The sequence below is a fragment of the Notamacropus eugenii genome, chromosome 1 (assembly GCF_028372415.1).
Source record: "Notamacropus eugenii isolate mMacEug1 chromosome 1, mMacEug1.pri_v2, whole genome shotgun sequence".
NCBI lineage: Eukaryota > Metazoa > Chordata > Mammalia > Diprotodontia > Macropodidae > Notamacropus > Notamacropus eugenii.
In genome coordinates this window covers 617,374,980-617,392,199 of record NC_092872.1, presented here as the reverse complement: position 1 = coordinate 617,392,199, position 17,220 = coordinate 617,374,980, and the positions used below count along the sequence as shown (strand labels likewise).

At 39.4% G+C, this 17,220-nt stretch overlaps 1 protein-coding gene across 2 annotated transcripts in view; it reads left to right on the top strand.

The window, feature by feature from the left end:
* HGSNAT (heparan-alpha-glucosaminide N-acetyltransferase) overlaps nt 1–12,750 on the top strand; it is a 46,187-nt gene extending 33,437 nt beyond the window's left edge. The window contains exons 12-18 of one of the 2 annotated variants that reach the window (XM_072635022.1): nt 1,615–1,712; nt 2,787–2,913; nt 4,657–4,743; nt 7,108–7,185; nt 8,856–8,926; nt 9,037–9,149; nt 12,503–12,750. In XM_072635022.1, the coding sequence (XP_072491123.1) occupies nt 1,615–1,712; nt 2,787–2,913; nt 4,657–4,743; nt 7,108–7,185; nt 8,856–8,926; nt 9,037–9,149; nt 12,503–12,609 (681 nt within the window). In that variant the 3' untranslated portion in view covers nt 12,610–12,750. Of the gene's footprint in view, nt 1–1,614; nt 1,713–2,786; nt 2,914–4,656; nt 4,744–7,107; nt 7,186–8,855; nt 8,927–9,036; nt 9,150–10,300; nt 11,500–12,502 lie in introns of those variants that run through there. The other variant, XM_072635021.1, reaches the window with a different exon arrangement.
* Nucleotides 12,751–17,220: the final 4,470 nt, after the last annotated feature.

Here is a 17,220-nt window from a genome sequence, read left to right as displayed (position 1 = left end):
GTTCATTCCAACTTCAGATGCTTCTTAACTATGTGACCTTGGGCAGTCCCCTTAACCTCAGTTTTCCCTTCTGAAAAATGAGGATAACAGTGGCACTTCCTTCCCGGGGTTGTTGTGAGGACAAGATGATATTTGTAAGGGGCTTTTGCAAACTACATAAATGCCAGTTGTTATTATAATCTTGTCAGCTACTTAGCTATTGTACCTTGGAATAAAGCTGAAAGTATCTCAGTGTACACTGAAATTATGTTACTCGGCAAACAGTTCGTGAGAGGCGTGGTGGTATCTAGAGTACCAGCCTTGGTTTCAGGACTTAGACACAACTCATTCAACCCTGTCAGTGACCCCAGACCATTAGAGTCTGCTTTAGTGGAGGGAGTTTCTGCACTGAGTATTCCCTTCACTGACGAAATCACAGGTCTGAAGCCCAGCCTCTGAGAGCCATCACTTTTCCATAGGAAATTGATCTGACCCAGTATGGGTTTGTTAGTTGTCGCAAGTAGCAGGCATAGTGGTGTTTATTCTGGATCTACCAGCTGCCTCCTACCCTCTCCCTCACCAAGGATGTTTCATAGGAATTTAATTGTAGTGGGGTTTTTTTGTATAATATATTCATTTTATTTATTTTTAATGCTCTACAATCACTACCATAAAACTTAGATTATTTTCCCCCTTACTTGTCCACCCTGCTTCCTCCCCAAGATGGCATGCAATTCTACATAGGATCTACACATACGTTCTATTGAATACATTTTCATTATAGTTATGCTGTGTTAGAAGAACTAAAATAAATGGGAGAAATCATATAACAAACCAAAACATAATACATACACACACACACACATACACACACACACACACACAAATGATCTGCTACATTCTGTGATCGAATTCCATAGTTCTTTCTCTGAATGTGGAAGGCATTTTGCCTTAGAAGACCATTGGGAATTTTTTTTTTTTATGTCCTTGCATTGCTATGAAGATCCAAGTCTACCAGAAAAAACTCTTGCACACTGTGGTCGTTGCTGTGCACAAAGTTCTCCTGGTTCTGCTCCTTTCGCTCAGCATCAGATCATATAAGTCCTTCCAGACCTCTGTGAAGTCTTCTTGTTCATCATTTCTTATGGCACAATAGTACTCCATTACATTCATATACCATAATTTATTCAGCCATTCCCCAATTGATGGGCATCCCCTTGACTTCCAGTTTTTGGCCACTACTACTTGTGGCGTTTTAATGGTTTAACTTATTTGTGTGGCTAAATATTTTGCAACTTGTAGCATAGCTTCATAAGTGCATTATTTACTTGTGTAATTCCATTTAGGAAATTGTAATTGTAAACTCTATGTGCTGGAAGCTAGAAGAAACAACACCGAGGGCTAGCTTGTTCTTGGAAATTATGGATGTTCCTTAATATTTTCATTGTCCTTCTTCATAAGAGAACCAACTTAGAACTCACAGGAATTCATCTCTCATTTTTCCTTCAGCGCCCCAAAATAGGGTCAGTGATTTGTAGAGCATTTGCCTAGAATGTTGTCTGAAGCTCATTTTTCCAGATGATCCTGTTTCCTTTTCTGCATTCACAATAGCAGAGGCCCTGTTCTTTTTTCCAGGATATCATCTCCTACTGGCCACAGTGGATTTTCATTCTGATGTTGGAAGCCATTTGGGTGTGTGTGACCTTCTTGTTACCAGTTCCTGGCTGCCCAACGTGAGTAAATACTTCCTTTACTTTTTGGAGATTTTAAAAAGGAGAGGCAGAGCTGCATAGTGGTTAGAGTCCTGGACTTGGGCTTGGGGGGAGACTTGAGTTTTTATCTTGCTTCTGATACTAGGTGACCCTGGGCAAATCACTTGTCTCTCTGGGCAATAACAATATTACTATTACTACTACTAGCAATGGTGGTGATGGTGAGGGTAGTAGTAGTACTAGTAGTAGTACTGGTAGTAGTAGTGGTGGTGGTGGCGGTGGTGGTGGTGGTGGTGGTGGTGAAGCTCAGAAGTGTTACCTCAAATGAGAAAACATTCAGGAAAGCCCTTCACATCCTTAAAGTGCACTATCAGTAGCAGTTATTGTCATTCCTGCCATGACATGATAGCAATTTTTCCCTGTGTCTTAGGACTTTCACTCTATCAGAGCTATTTTTGGTAAGAGAATCTTTCTTCCTCCAGCCCCACCATGTAAAAGGCCTAGAGAGGCACCTGCAGTGCGTCCTGAGGAATGTTTCAGCCCTTTTCCAGTTGCCATTTGGAACTGGGAATTGTCAGCTTTAGTAACAGTGTAGAAGTAATAGTAAAGACCTCCTTCACGAGGCCTTTCCTGATGCACCCTGTCTTCCCTCCTTCACTTGCTTTGAATTTATTCATCTTTAGACATGTTGTGCTTTCTGGGCAGATTCTCTTTCTGTTTTTATCTTTGGATCTCCGGTGCCTGGTACCCAGTAAGTGCTTAATAAATGCTCTTTGTTGAATTAATATAAAACTGATTCCTGAGCTCCTGTGATGGGAGAAAAGTTCAGTCCATTAACAAGCATTCATTTTACAAATGGGAAAACTGAGGCCAAGGCAGTTGAAGTGCCCTCCTGTGGGTGAGCGGTCTATAAGGCTTGTTTTCATACATAACTCCTTTCATTATGTAGTTTCATAAATTTATGAATTTATTTATTATGAATTGATCCCTTAGTTTCAAGCCTTTATGTAATATTTGTTATTTATTTTATGTATCTATTATTTGCTATTTTTCGGGAAGTTTCATAAAGTAAGAATTTGCTTTTGCAATCTCCAGGGGTTATCTTGGCCCTGGTGGTATTGGAGACTTGGGGAAATACCCAAATTGTACGGGAGGAGCTGCTGGCTACATCGATCGTTTGCTTCTGGGAGAAGACCACATCTACCAGCACCCATCTCCTAATGTGAGTGAATTAACCCATCCTTGAAGAAGGGAAGGGAAGGTGAAAAGGGGATTTGTTGAAAGCAACCTGCATCCAACGTGGGACGACTGAACTGAGGCTCATTTTAATTGTGGGCTATGCTTTGTCGCTTGTTGTTTCTGTTTATGTGAATTTTTAAAAACCATTGGATTATAAAGTGAGGCAGCAGTGGGTCAGATATAGAGCGTGGTAGGTCATGTTACTGGTAAATGTTCTCTGATCATTTCATCCTAATGTTAACAGCTAAGCTAAGCTGGCCTTAATAAGTCAGAGAGAGAGAGCATAGTGTCATGAAGATTGTACAGAGCTAAGCTTATGAACCTTAGGAATTTATTAGGTGAAGTAGCCATAGCACCGTCATAGTGCCATGTTTTCTTAGGCCTCTGTGTTAAAGTAAAGTAGGTTAACATTTACCTATGGTCTGTATACTCTCTGCTATCTTAGGTACACAGCAAGTTTCATCACTGGGTCTTTGGGGTCCTTCCTGAAGCTGTTTTATTGACACTTTGTTTAGGACCCCTGTGTCTAGCTAGGTTAAAGCACATCCCCTGGGGAGAGGCACTTTTAATCTTTGATTTTTTTAATATCACCTCAGTTTCCACATATGTCCCTGCCTCTGCCTCTACCAGAAGAGCCATCTCTTATAACAAAAATTAAGGAAAAAAAAAGAAATGGAGAAAAAAAGCAGGCCAATAATATCAACCATCTATTAGCTGTGACTGACAGTTTGTGGAGTTGCATTTTCTCATCTGTACTTGGAAGACACATTTTTGGTCATTGTATGTGAAGTGTTCATTTTAATTTTTTCATTCTTTCCATTTATTTTTTAAGCCTAGCTTATTCCTTTTGCGTCAATTTTTGTCTTTTTCTGCCTTTCTAGATTTAACCCAATCATCGTTTCTTATAACACCATAGCATTCCTTACATTCATGTACCGCTCTTTGTTGAGTCCCTCTTCAGTTGATGGGGCAGCTAGGGGGTGTAGTAGATAGAGTGCCAGCCTGGAGTCAGGAAGATCTGAGTTCAAATCTGGCCTCAAACACTTACTAGCTGTGTGACCCTGGGCAAGTCACTTAACCCTGTCTGCCTCAGTTTCCTCATCTGTAAAATGAGCCAGAGAAGGAAATGGCAAACCACTCCAATGACTTGCCAAGAGAATCCCAAATGGGGTCATGAAAAGTTGGGCATGACCAAACAACAACAATTGATATTCCCAACTTTATATTCATCTCTTTGCTACTGTGCAGAATGCTTCTGCAAATATTATACTGTACATGAATGGGGACTTTCTTTTTGCATTGACTTCCTTGCGGTATGTGCCTAGTGGTGGGCTCTCTGAGGAGGGATGCCTTCCTTGGATGTTAAGCATAATTCCAAATTGCCTTCCAGAATGGTTGGACTAATTTACAGCTTCACAAGCAGTATGTTAGCATACATGTCTTTTTCTTCCCCTCCAGCACTGATTTTTTTCCATCTTTTGTCATCTTTGCCCGTTTGCTGTTCATGAGGTGAATTCTCATAATTTTTCAGATTTACATTTTTTATTAGTGAATTGGAGTAATCTTTCATATGGTTATTAGCAGTTTGCATTTCTTTTGAGAACAGTGTGTTCATCCATCAGGGTTGTGACTCTTGGGCTTATATGTTAATTTCCTGTATGTGTGTTGTATATGTGTATATGTGCCTGCCTGCATCATTCACCTTCTTTCTGCCTTTCTTGTCTAGGTGCTCTACCATACTAAAGTGGCCTATGATCCAGAGGGAATCTTGGGAACTATCAACTCCATTGTGATGGCATTTTTAGGAGTGCAGGTAGGATTTTTCTTTAGAATGTTATTTTCTCCCAAAACAATGCACTCCAAGTGAACCAAAACAACAAAATAAACTTCAGGGAGCTTTTCCCCTCTAAGGATGCTTCATTTGTGTATTTTGAAAAGCCTTTTTAATATTTATTCTATGAATTGAAATGACGTTCCATTTTAGTGCTTCCTTTTTCAGGGTAGTGGGTGGGGTAGAGCGTGGTCTTTTGAGCTCATCAGTATAAGAAATTCCGAGGCTGGAAACTCCCTCTGCTAGTAGAGATCAGTAATTTACCTATAATTTATAGTCAGAATTATCTAGGCCATCAGGACTGTAAGTGACTTAACAGTAATGATAAATAACACTAATAGCATTTATATAGTGTTGTAAGGTTTACACAGGGCTTTAGAAATATTATCTCATTTTATCCTTACAACACCCCTGAGAGGTAGGTGCTGTGGTTATCTCTGTTTGACAGATTAGGAAACTGAGGCAGACAAGCAGTAAGGTGGCTTGTCTAGGGTCACAGAGATGTGAATGATGTGTCTGAAGCTGGATTTGAACTCAACTTCTCCTGACCTTAGGTGCAGATATTACTATCTGTTGCATTTTTAATTTTAATTTAATTAATTTTATTTTATTATTTTAATATTATTGAATTTTGCATACTCTTCATGGATAAAAAGTTGTCATAGACACAAAGGTAATTGATAATTTGATAATCTTTGATAATATCATTGATAATCTGGACAGATAATTTCCTACCCATTGGGTTTTGTTGATGACTGGATCAGGAGAAATTCATGTTACTAGACACGTTTCTGGGAGATCTCCTATGTACTTGACTTTTTCTTAGGGATCTCCTTTGCCCTCTAGCTATGGGTGTCCCTAAAGATTTGTCCTGGTCCCTCTTCTCTCTCTTTCTCCATTTTCCCCCTTGTTGACCTCTTCCACTTCCTGTGGGTTCAGTTACCAGCTCTACGAAGATGTCTCTGGACCTATGTAGCCACCTCCTAATGTCTTCGTTGAGTAACGTCCCTGCACTTCCAGCTGCCTGCTGGACATTGTCCATGGGTGTCTCACCATCACTTCATATCTGAAGTTGGACCTGTCTTCCCAATCTAAACCTGCCCTCTTTCAGTTGAAGACACCATGATCCTCCTCATCACCCAGCTTCAGTCATCTTTGTCTCCTCGTTCTCTCATCTCTACCGTCCCATGGTTATTATATCCCACTTTCCCAGCAGATTCTTTCCACTCTGCTTGCCTCCATCCTAAAGAACTCACTTCTTTAAAATTTCATTATTTCTTTCCTAGATGATTGTAGTAAGTTTTTCCCTCAGTTAACAAAGATTTATTTTCTCTAGGCGTACTGTTTTACACAGTATTGTATCCATATGTTTTATCTTCTTGTTTTAGGGAAATGTTTAATCTAGATAAGAGTTTTCAGCCTTTTTTATGTTTTATGAAAACCCATAGACCCCTTCTCAGAATCATGGTTTTCAGTGTATGAAACAAAACACCCAGGATTACAAGGGATACTAGTTATATTTGAAATACATTTCTTAAAATAGTGATAATCATAGCAGCTAGCATTTACATAGAACCTAGTTTGTACAGCACTTTACTTTAATTATTTAATTTTAACCTCACATAAAGCTAGGTTAAAGACAGGGGCTCTTATGCCCTTTTTTAGACTCCATCCTTGATTGGTGGTGGATATAGAGCAGATTGAGACATACTTTTCTTTTTTGATATGACCAAAGAGCAGTTTGTTTTGCTAGACTCCACTGTTTCAAGAAATTGTGGGAAATTACAGTTTTCCCTTCCACATTGTGACTTTCCCCATCGCAGTTTCAGTACATTGTGGGTTGGCATAAGAAGCTAAATGGGGATTTTGGGGGAGTTTTGTGGAAGCTACAGATGATACATGAAGGCCAGCAGATGATACAGAAAAAGTTTAGAAACTCAGATACATAAAGTATAGTGTATAATACCAAATATTACCAATATCAAATAATACCAATAAAAGAAAAAGAAAAAATTTAGATTTCTCTGATAGGGAGGACCAAACATTTTTACATGGATTTTTCAGGTCATGGGGGCAGTGTCCCTAATCCCCACAATGGGGAAGAGATAACTATATGTCAGTGCTGTCTTGGTCACTGTAGTGTGATGCAGTCAAAAAGAGACCCAGCTTGAGAATCAGAAGGCTTGGGTTCTTATAATTCTAGAGCTGGGGAGGATAATGCCAATCCCTGCCTGCCTCTCAGGGCTGTTCTGAGGGTCACAGGGGATCACATATGTGAGGGCATTCTGTTAAGTCTTAGAGCTTGATACGGTTGAACAGCATCATTAGTGATGGTTTCTTTTCTAGGCTGGAAAAATCCTCTTGTTTTACAAAGACCAGCACAAGCAGATCCTGCTTCGGTTCCTTCTGTGGAGTGCCATGTTGGTAAGTGATTGATTTGGGGCTTGTTTTCATCAATGCTTAAAAGGACCATGATTTAAGAATATCTTGAAGGACCAAGCTGTGTCTGTTGACCGATACTGTGTCCTTTTTTTAATTTGTGAGACAGAAAATAGAGGTAGGATGAAAATAAAATTAAAAATAAAATTTTTGCATCAATTAATGCACCTGGTCTTTGAGAATGGAATAGAAATGTGAAAATAATTAGGAAAATCATTAGTTAGAGGGTAGGGAAAGTCTGGCTTTTGATTTCATTAATAGTGAGTTGTCTGCTTCTGGAAGCTCCCTGCACTAATGTAGATTGGCAGCTCCTTTGTAATGTACAGTCTTGGGGAGTTGTGAAGTCCGCTGAGAGGTAAATGACTTGCTTGTTTTACCACAACCAGTATGTGTCTGGGGCAGGACTGGAACAAATTTTCTGACTTCAATGCCAGTTCATGGTTACAAGACTGCGCAGCCTCTTATTAATGAAATATATGTTAAGATGTGTGCACATAGAAAGCCTTGTGAAATATCTCCTAGTAACTGTCCACTACGCATCTAGTGCCCGCCAGGCTCCCTGTGTTACTTGTATTGTAGCGATAAGCAATCGTTGCTGAATTAGGTGGCCTGACTCAGATTTATAGAAAAACACTTCCTTTTTAATGAAAGAAGTTTTTTACTTCTTCACATTAGAGAGGCACAGGAATAAGAAAAGTGAGCTGTTGTGTTAAAGCCAGGGGCTGTTCGCCAATGTGGCGTTCTAGAATTGCATGTGCAAAGTGAATTTGTGGAAACACTGTTCCATCATTGTCCTGTTTGTCCACTGTGGGTGTGTGGATGTGGGAGGGCAGGCTTCCTGTCCTCTTCCATTTCTCTCACATAAATGTTGCTCACAGTGGTGAATCAGATATTGTCAACAGAATGACTTTAATTTTTAAATTAAATTTTATTTTCAAAAAAAGATCTATTTTCTTTTTCCCTCACTTCTCCTCTCCCCACATTGAGAAAGCAAGAAAAACAAAACTGTTACAAACATGAAGAGCCAAGAAAAACAAATCCCTGCGTTGGCCATATCTCCTTCCAAAATGTCTCCATCTGCGCTCAGAATCACCTCTGTCAGGGGCTGAGCATGAGTGCTCTGGAATTGTGTTTGGTTATTGTGTTGGTCAGTTTCCAAGTCTTTCTCCCCCTGGTTTATTATTTATTTATTTTTAAACTTTTTTTAATTTTTGAATTTTGAGTTCCAAATTCTCTCCCTCCAGGTGCTCCCCCACCCCCTGTAAAGGCAAACAATATGAGAGCTTCCAGGTCTTTTCAAGTTGTTTGTCCTAACAATGTGGTTATTGTATGAATTGTTCTCTTGGTCTCTCACTTCACTCTCCATCAGTTCATATGAGTCTTCTTAGGTTTCTCTGAAGTCCTCCCCACCCATCATCATTTCTTATAGCATAATAGTATTCCATCACATTCATATACCATAACTTGTTTAGAGTGACTTTAAAGTATTATTTTGTTATAAAGAGTTCAGTAATTACAGTAAGCATCTTAAAAGATATTTTTTTCTGTTGGAAACATATTGGACGTTTCCACAGTGTCTCTTTGGCTTGTAGTATAAATTTTATTTTCTCACATCAGATGTAAAACTTTGTCCTTTTTTTCCCCTTTTCTTACAGGGTGTTATTTCAGGTGTTTTGACCAAATTTTCTCAAAATGAAGGCTTCATCCCAGTAAATAAAAATCTCTGGTAAGTGGAAAGCAAAATATTGTTTTAATCCTTTTAATGGATTATACTGCAATATGCTGTAGTCTGTGGATGACTAAATGCCTTTCTCTTTTCTCCCCCTACCTGTGCAGGTCCCTCTCCTATGTGACAACCCTCAGCTTCTTTGCTTTCCTTCTACTCCTGTTTATGTATTTCTTGGTGGATGTGGCTAGACTGTGGTCTGGAGCTCCCTTCTTTTACCCAGGTCAGTCCAATTCATCCCAGAGCAAAGGTTTCCTGTGATGGTAGTTGCACAGCTTGAGGCCTATGGGACAATAACCACTCTGGGCATATTTCCATGAAGGGGGCAGGGAGGGATTAGCAGCAAAAAAGCCTGCTTAGAGGTGAACCTACTCTGTAAAACTAAGATTTGTTTGTGTATGGAAAGCTAACAAGGGTGTCTTTGTGGGAAGAGACTAGAAAAAGAGGTGTCTGTGACCAGTGACATATACTTGTAATCAATGAATCTAGAGTCAGAATAGCTCTAATGCTTTGTTCCTCCTGGAAGAGATCAGCCTTTTGATAATATATTTGGTTTGATTTCCAAGGTTTTGTGCAACAATAATACTTTTACCAGAAGGTTTTACCAGAGAACAAGGTAGTCCTAGGAGAGACAGTGTGGTGTTGTGGAGAAGGAGCCAGCATTGCAATCAGACCCAGCTTCTAATCCTGCCTCTAATACATGCCAGTTGGGTGGTCACAGGCAACTCACCTATCCCTGTATCCTGGTTGTTACTCCAAGTCTCTAAGATTTTAAGTTACAAATGAGTTGTTGATTTGCACAGGTGGAGGGATTTTTCAATACTGAGAGTTCCCACTCATTAATGAAGCCATGCGTTCCAAGCAGAAATAAAATAGGTCAGTGATTTGGCTTAAGTGCAGAGAGGGGTGGATGAAATAGTTTCAGGTGACCCTTCCAGTTCCATCAGTTTTTGGTTTCACTGTAGTGTAATTCTGTGTGTCCTAGTCCTGGCCCATGCTGGTTGTGTGACCCTGGGCAAGTCACTTAACCTGTTAGTTCTCCAAATACCTCTCTAGGAGTAAAAGATGCAGAGTAGGTATGAGTCTGCACTGGTAAAGGTGATTCTCCCAATGACAGTTCCCTCCACCAGTGAAATCACACATCTGGGTTCCCCCTCAATTACTCCGTTTTATCTCTATAAAACACATCATTCTAGTTTCTTTTTGAGGCTTCCTATGGGGGAAAGCATGTCTGCCAAATAATGCATAGTACCATCCATTTGAGGCATCCTGTATGGTATTATACGTCTCAGACAAGCAGAATGCTATTTCTAGCTCATGGTTCTGGAACAATGCATTGGAGCTGACAGCTTCTTTTTCAAATTTATTTTTAAGGGATGAACTCCATCCTGGTATATGTTGGGCATGAGGTCTTTGAGAACTACTTCCCTTTCCAGTGGAAGATGGAGGACTACCAGTCTCATAAGGAACACTTGACTCAGAACCTGGTTGCCACTTCCCTCTGGGTCATCATTGCTTACGTGCTCTACCGAAAGAGGATTTTCTGGAAAATCTGATGGTTGTGCCAATACATTTCAAGTGATTGTAGAGGGGCCCAGGGGAATCAGTGAAGCAAATAGATTGCCATCTGTATTAGTGAGAAAAGTGGATGGGCTTTGGAATGTCTGGGTTATGGGAACATGGAATCCTTATTTAATGTACGTAAATTAGATGCTACAGTCCTGTAAACTGGTTTAATCCCATACGTAACTCATCAGAAGCCCTGAGTTCTGTATATTTGTAACATGTGTTTGTAGTGTAACTGACCTTGGTGATTTTTTCCCCTTTATTCTGTGTAAATAGATGTGTTTAGGGGCAGCTAGGTGGCAGCGCAGTGGATAGAACACCTGCACTGGAGTTAGAAGGACTTGAGTTCAGATCCAGTATCAGATGTTTACTAGCTGTGTGACCCTGGGCAAGTCACTTAACCCCGATTGCCTCCAAAAAAAAAAAAATAGATGTGTTTGACAGTTTTAGTTCCAATCTGATGAGGTCTTATTGGAAAGGGAATTACTGTAGGCCTTTGGCTTTCAAGTTTGATAAAGAACAGTGGAAGACCTGATTCTTCTTATGTCATTTTCCTATAAAATTGACGTTTTAGAGCTTATATACTCCGCTTACAAAGAGCAGCCTTATTTCTCTTATTGAACCGTAAAGGTTATTGAATGTGTCTATGTGCTGATATGCTCTGCTTTCCTTAATAATCCCAGCTTTTTAGCTAAGTGTCATTCCTGCTAAGTGAGTTCCAAGAAAGCCTACCTTTCTAAGTGCCCTTTTCAGATCTGCTAGGCACTTGCTGTGAGACACACATTTCTGTTCTCTGATGCTTCTTAAAAAAAAACAAACAAAAATGCCTCCTTCTGTCAAGACTTTTCTGTCATTCCTACTTTTTTTTCTCTAAAGATACCATGTATTGAACTTCTTTTCTCACTAGTATTCTGTAGCTATCTAGAGTTTATCTATGGTTTTTCTGAAATTCTCAGTAAAGGTGTATTTTATTATGGAAAAATTCCAATTAAAATGTTTGAGCAGCATTTGTCAGACCATTCATTGTATAAGCCCCTTCCCTTATTACACCTTCACAGGGGAGATCTGTTCCTGCCCACTGTCACCAAGCTGACACAGGAGTGTTTCTCCATAATGGAATTGGGAAAACCTATAATAAGAATGAGTAGCTTCCATATGCTTCATTAGCACATGTGGGTGGGGAATTTGGGAGTTTGGTACTTGGTGGACCTGTGAGTTCATCCGTGTGTGTTCCATTCATTGACATACACTGCAACCCACCCACCCTTCTTTCCCTGTGAGTCTTATCCCCATTTTCTTTTTATTTGAAAGTGTTTTATTGGTGGCCTTTTTTTTTTGCATCCCTATTACTCCTTCTTGCTCCCTCTCCCCAAGTTTACCTTCCCTTTAATAAGCATAGCCAAGCAAAAGACATACAACACATTGGCCATATTTGCAAATGTTTGCTTTATACCCAGAGACCACCACCTCTCTTCTGAGAGGGATCCTTCACTATCAGTTTTCAGAAAATAAAATATTTCTAAGTATTTCGTAAATCTTTCCAAGGAGTGGAAGGTCTTCCTCCTTTTAATATCTTGGAGATACTTCTATGCCTTATTCAGGCTGTCTGTTATTTCTCATTCCTACTCCATGACGGGAATCCTCTCTCTTTCCAGTCATGTCTTCACCACCCTTCGCACCTGAAGCCCCTGGAAGCTTGCCGCAGCCTGTGCATGCCCACCTTTCTGCTTTCCACTGTCCTTTGGTTTGTCATTTTAATTCTCCTGAGACCTTGATGGGGCCCACGTCATATGATATCACTGGGAGATTACTGGTGTTGGAGAAATTTTAGACAAATAAAAAGATATGATGGCGCACCACCCAGTGATCATGAAACAAATACTGTCTCGTACAGTCTTAGGAATAAGCTCGTGCATCACCTTCAGTGTTAAGCAATTTCCAGTCCCTCCAGGGAGAGGAAATAAACATTTATAAACTGGTGACATGGGTGCTCTTATTCTCATTTTACAGTTGTGCACTGTGGGGCCACCATACTTCCACCTGGTTGTCAGTACAAGATGGCGGACTCTCAAAAAACTGGGCAGCCAGGCTGCAATCCACAAAACTCCCAGAACTAGAAAATGCACCAGACTGAATCTCGATGGGGAAACCCAGAAAAAGTCACAATGACTCCTTTGTTCAGCCCAGGTCAGCATGGGGAGACAGAGACGAGGTCTGGGGACTAGGTCAGGGCAAGAGTATGTCATGGGTGTGCACTCTAGCTCCCAGGGAGAGGCTGTGCATGGGGGCAAGGGGAGGTCCCAGACTCATTAGGATACCATAGGACCCATATGTGGCCACGGAGACGGGGAGAGATCCCAACTAGTAGCTTTGTTGCCCATTCCCCAGTCTTGGGTCACAGATTCACAATAGACCAAGAATGGGACGGTACCCCAAGAAAGAAGTCCAGATGTCAGCAGCAGCAGTGTAGTGGCTCACGTACACAAACCCCAGGAGCAGAAATGGATTTCAGTTCTAGCATCTAGCCAAGGCGGCCTGCAGAAAAACAACAAATGTGGAATCTCAGACCAAAGAGGAACCTGCACAGTTGTCAGTCCAAAACAGAGCTTCCTAGCTGGCTGATGGGGGCTGCGTCCAGCTGCATTCTCTTGTTGTTCTGATCGAAACCCAGGGCAAGAATACGCATAATTGGGAGGAGGGGAATGCAGCAATCAGACTTGGCCCTGGATTAGACAACTTTGGAAGCGCCAAAACTAGTAGGTCCTTACTTACCCTGTATCTGGCATCATGGAATAACATGACATACACCAGAAAGTAACAACACGACCACCCAGTGAATGATTCTATGAGACAACAAGAAATATTGAACTCGAAAGGCTAAAAAAAATTTAAAAAATGAAAAGTATCTCAGAGCAAAAACAACTGAACCGGAAAACAATGAAAAAAAAAAAAGAATCATTGGACTACCTGAATGCCATGATCAAAAAAATTTTTTAAAACCTAAATGTCATATTTCAAGAAATCCTAAACTACTCATGTCTCTTAGAATCAGAGGGCAAAATGGAAACAGAATTTGTTGGTTGCCTCCAGCAAAAACCCCCAAATGAAAACTCCCAGGAACGTTATAGCCAAAATCCAGAACTTCCTGGTTACAGAAAAAACACCACGAACAGCCAGAAAGTGAATTCAGGAACTGAGGAGCCACAGGCAGGATCACACACAATTTAGCAGTTGCTTCTATAAAGGAGAGGAGAACTTTGAATATATTCCCGAAGGCAAAGGATATGGGCTTACAGCCACGAATCATTTATCTAGCAAAACTGAGTATAATCCTGCCTTAATGAAAAAGGGGACTTCTAAGCCTTCCTGATGAAAAGATCCAGAGCTATTTCTTTAAGGTAGTTCAAACACAGGAAGCATAAAAAAGTAAAAATGAATGAATGATTATGAACTAAAGGATAAACTAATTACATTCTAATGTAGGGAAAGATCATACCCATGTCCCCTCTGATCTGTATCATCAGCGGGGTTCTAAAAAGGGAGTGTAATTAGATGAAGTCAAGGGGTGGTGCTTTTAATGTTTTGATGATCTTAAGAAAAATAATGAAAAGAGGAGGAAAAGTAATACACTGGAGGTGGGAGGGTGGAGAAGGGAAAGAAGGAAGGTTAGGGAAAATTATCTCATGACTAGGAGGCATAAGAAGACATGTATGTGTGTGTATATGTATATAGATATACACATATTTTATATATTGTATATAAATTATATATACCTTATTTACCTTTGAACTGGTAAAGGAAGGAAGAACACACAAGAGTTTGGTACAGAAATACATTTCATTCAATAGGGAAATGGGGTTGGGGGAAAGGAGGTGTAATTAGAAGGGCAGAAAATATTTATCGCTCTTTTGAGGCGGCGAAGAATGGGAATCTGAGGAAGTGTCTACGAGTTAGGGAACGAATGAACAAGTTATTGTAAATAATTGTAACAATACTATTGTGTCGTAAGGAATGAAGGGGATGGAAAGACTTGTATGATCTGACGCTGAGTGGAATGAGTAGAAGCAGAACAATTTATAGGGAAACAGCTTTGAAACAATTAGAAACTGACCAGTGTAATAACTAATCATGATTCCAGAGGATTAATGATGGAACATGTTACATCCTGATAGATAAAGGACTTAGAGTTCAAAGTGAGACAAGTATCTTTTCTTTTGGACATGGCCAACGTAGAACTTTGTTTTGACCGATTTCTTTTAAACAGGGTTTGTTTTTCTTTAGTTCTCCAGGTAGAGGGATGAGGAGTGGGGAGTGGGGAGGGAGAGAAGGAAGATCTTTGTTGATAGAAAAAAAATTTAAGAAGTCATGTGTAGACTCATTCATTCATTCACATGTTGTGTGACGTGGGTAGAATGTAGGCTTCTTGAGGACAGAGAATGTTTTTCATGTTATTTTTTGTATATGGTACAAAAGTACCTAAGTGCTTGTTGGATTGAGAATCTCAAATAAAATTTGAGAACCTACAAGTAAGACTAATAAGGAGTAACTTCTCTGATTAGGGTTAATTTCTTCCACAGAGCTTGTGTCCAATCTTTTGTAAGGTCATCTGCATCTGGACAGATCTATTCAGAAGTTTCTATCATCCTTGCAGCCCCTTCCTCTTCTTGTTCAATGACCTTGATGTGTCTATCCTATGATCGTTCACATTTTGTCTGGTTCAATGGTAGATCCATTAAAAAAAAATTAAATTTTGTTAATGTTAACTTATAAGAATTTATTTTCTCTCCTTCCTCTCCTAACTTAAAAAGAAAAACAGAACCTTGTAACAGCATATTGATAGTAGATAGCTGAAATGCCAAAAAATAATCTTTAGTGCCTGAAAATACTTATGATCAGAGTGGATATTTTTTTTAGTAGACAGTAGATGCACCATTTACATTTATCATTCAAATTAAACCACATATTATGGATGAAACAACATGCAAACACTTTTCTGATAGTGACAAAAGATCACGAATTCCATTCTAAACTGTGATACTTGCTGGATCCACTTCTGTTGTCATATATTTAGGTAAAATAGGTTTGGAATAGGTTTATAACTAATTTGTATTCTTTTTTTCAAAGGAGTTGATAGCTGCTGGGTGCTTCACTTTTCCAGCGGCTGCCTGTATCTGGTAACATTTTCTAATACAGTCATTCATAACTGTGCATAAGCCTTTAGGGAGAATAAAGCTCTACCTAGATAAGCTCAGCAGTTAGGGTCTTTCTTGATCATTATCTAGGAATTTCAAAATTGAATATGTAGCATTTTGTTTTAGTGGTAGATTTTATGTAGTAAAGCAGAAAATACTATGCTATGAATTTAGAAAAAGTCTTTTGACATCTATTTAATGCTTTTATGTTCATTCTTATGTTCAAACCTATATTTTTAGTATGTTTAACTGTGACTTCTAAAACTTACTTATCTACTCCTGTTCACCTGGTTAGTTTTAAAAACATCTACAAAAGACAATGGACTTAAGATGATTGCTGAATCTTGGCTCTGCTATTATATTGTGTGCCTATGGGAGGATTCTTTAACGTCTCGGGTCCCTTAGTTTCCTTAAGGCAGGTAGGTGGAGGGAGAGTACTGGAATCAGGAGGACACAAATTCAAATCTTGCCCTAGGCACCTAACTTGCTATTTGACCCTGGGCAAGTCACTTAACCTGATTCAGTTTCATTATCTATGAAATGAAACCAAAAATAGCCCCTGCCTCTAAGACCCATGTGTGTTGTGAGGATTAAATGAAATATTTATAAAGTACTTGGCAAATCTTAAAAGCACTATATAAAAATGCTGGCTACTATCTGTTATCTCGATGAGGTGATCTAAAGTTTTTCCCTTTAGGTGCTAAATCCTATGAGCCTATAAGCCAAAGCAAGGTTATTCCATAGATATGTAGGTGTCCACATGTAAAATCCAAAGAATATTGAGTGGTGATTTTTCTTATGTGCCAATTTTTTATACTTACTTGTGCTGCTGCTTCCTGAATCTCTATGAAAATGAACTGGAAACATTGCCTAGCCACCCCTCAGGGAAGGTAAATGAACTTTTGCAAGACACTTGCTTAAGAGAATTTTCCAATGTGACTGAAGCTGTAACTGTGAACTTAGTCATTACCACTTCACAGAGGTAGAGGTCACTCTAAAACCTGAAAAGATTAGGAGTAGATTTTGAACTAAGAGTAAAATTAACACCAACAATCCTTCTCACACCAGAAACTAGGGGATAGAATTTCCAACGCTGCTAAGTTCATAACTCTCTCCAAACATGTAAAATGGTTACATTAACTAATATGCAGTCAAAAAACCCATTTCAGTAGTAAGCAATTTCAGGTACAAATTCTCTAATATCTCAAACACACGTTGTTGTAAATTTTTAAATTAGGTAGAAAAGAATGGTTTGCTCAGTTGTAGATTTATAGAGTCTTTTCAACTCATTTTGTTAGTTCACCATAAGCTAACATTCTTTTAGTAATCAATTTCTGTTGGGCATTAGTTCCAGTAATTTCAAACTGTATTGCCTTTCCCCCTTCCAAGTTTAGTGAATTCTTTAGTTCACAGTTGGTAGAAATTCAAGATTTCGCATCACGTCACTAAATGCCAGACTTTTAAAAAACTCCTTGACTGGTGGACAGTGCCAAGACATTTTTTAAAAAATTGAATTCATCACTGGCATCGACTTCC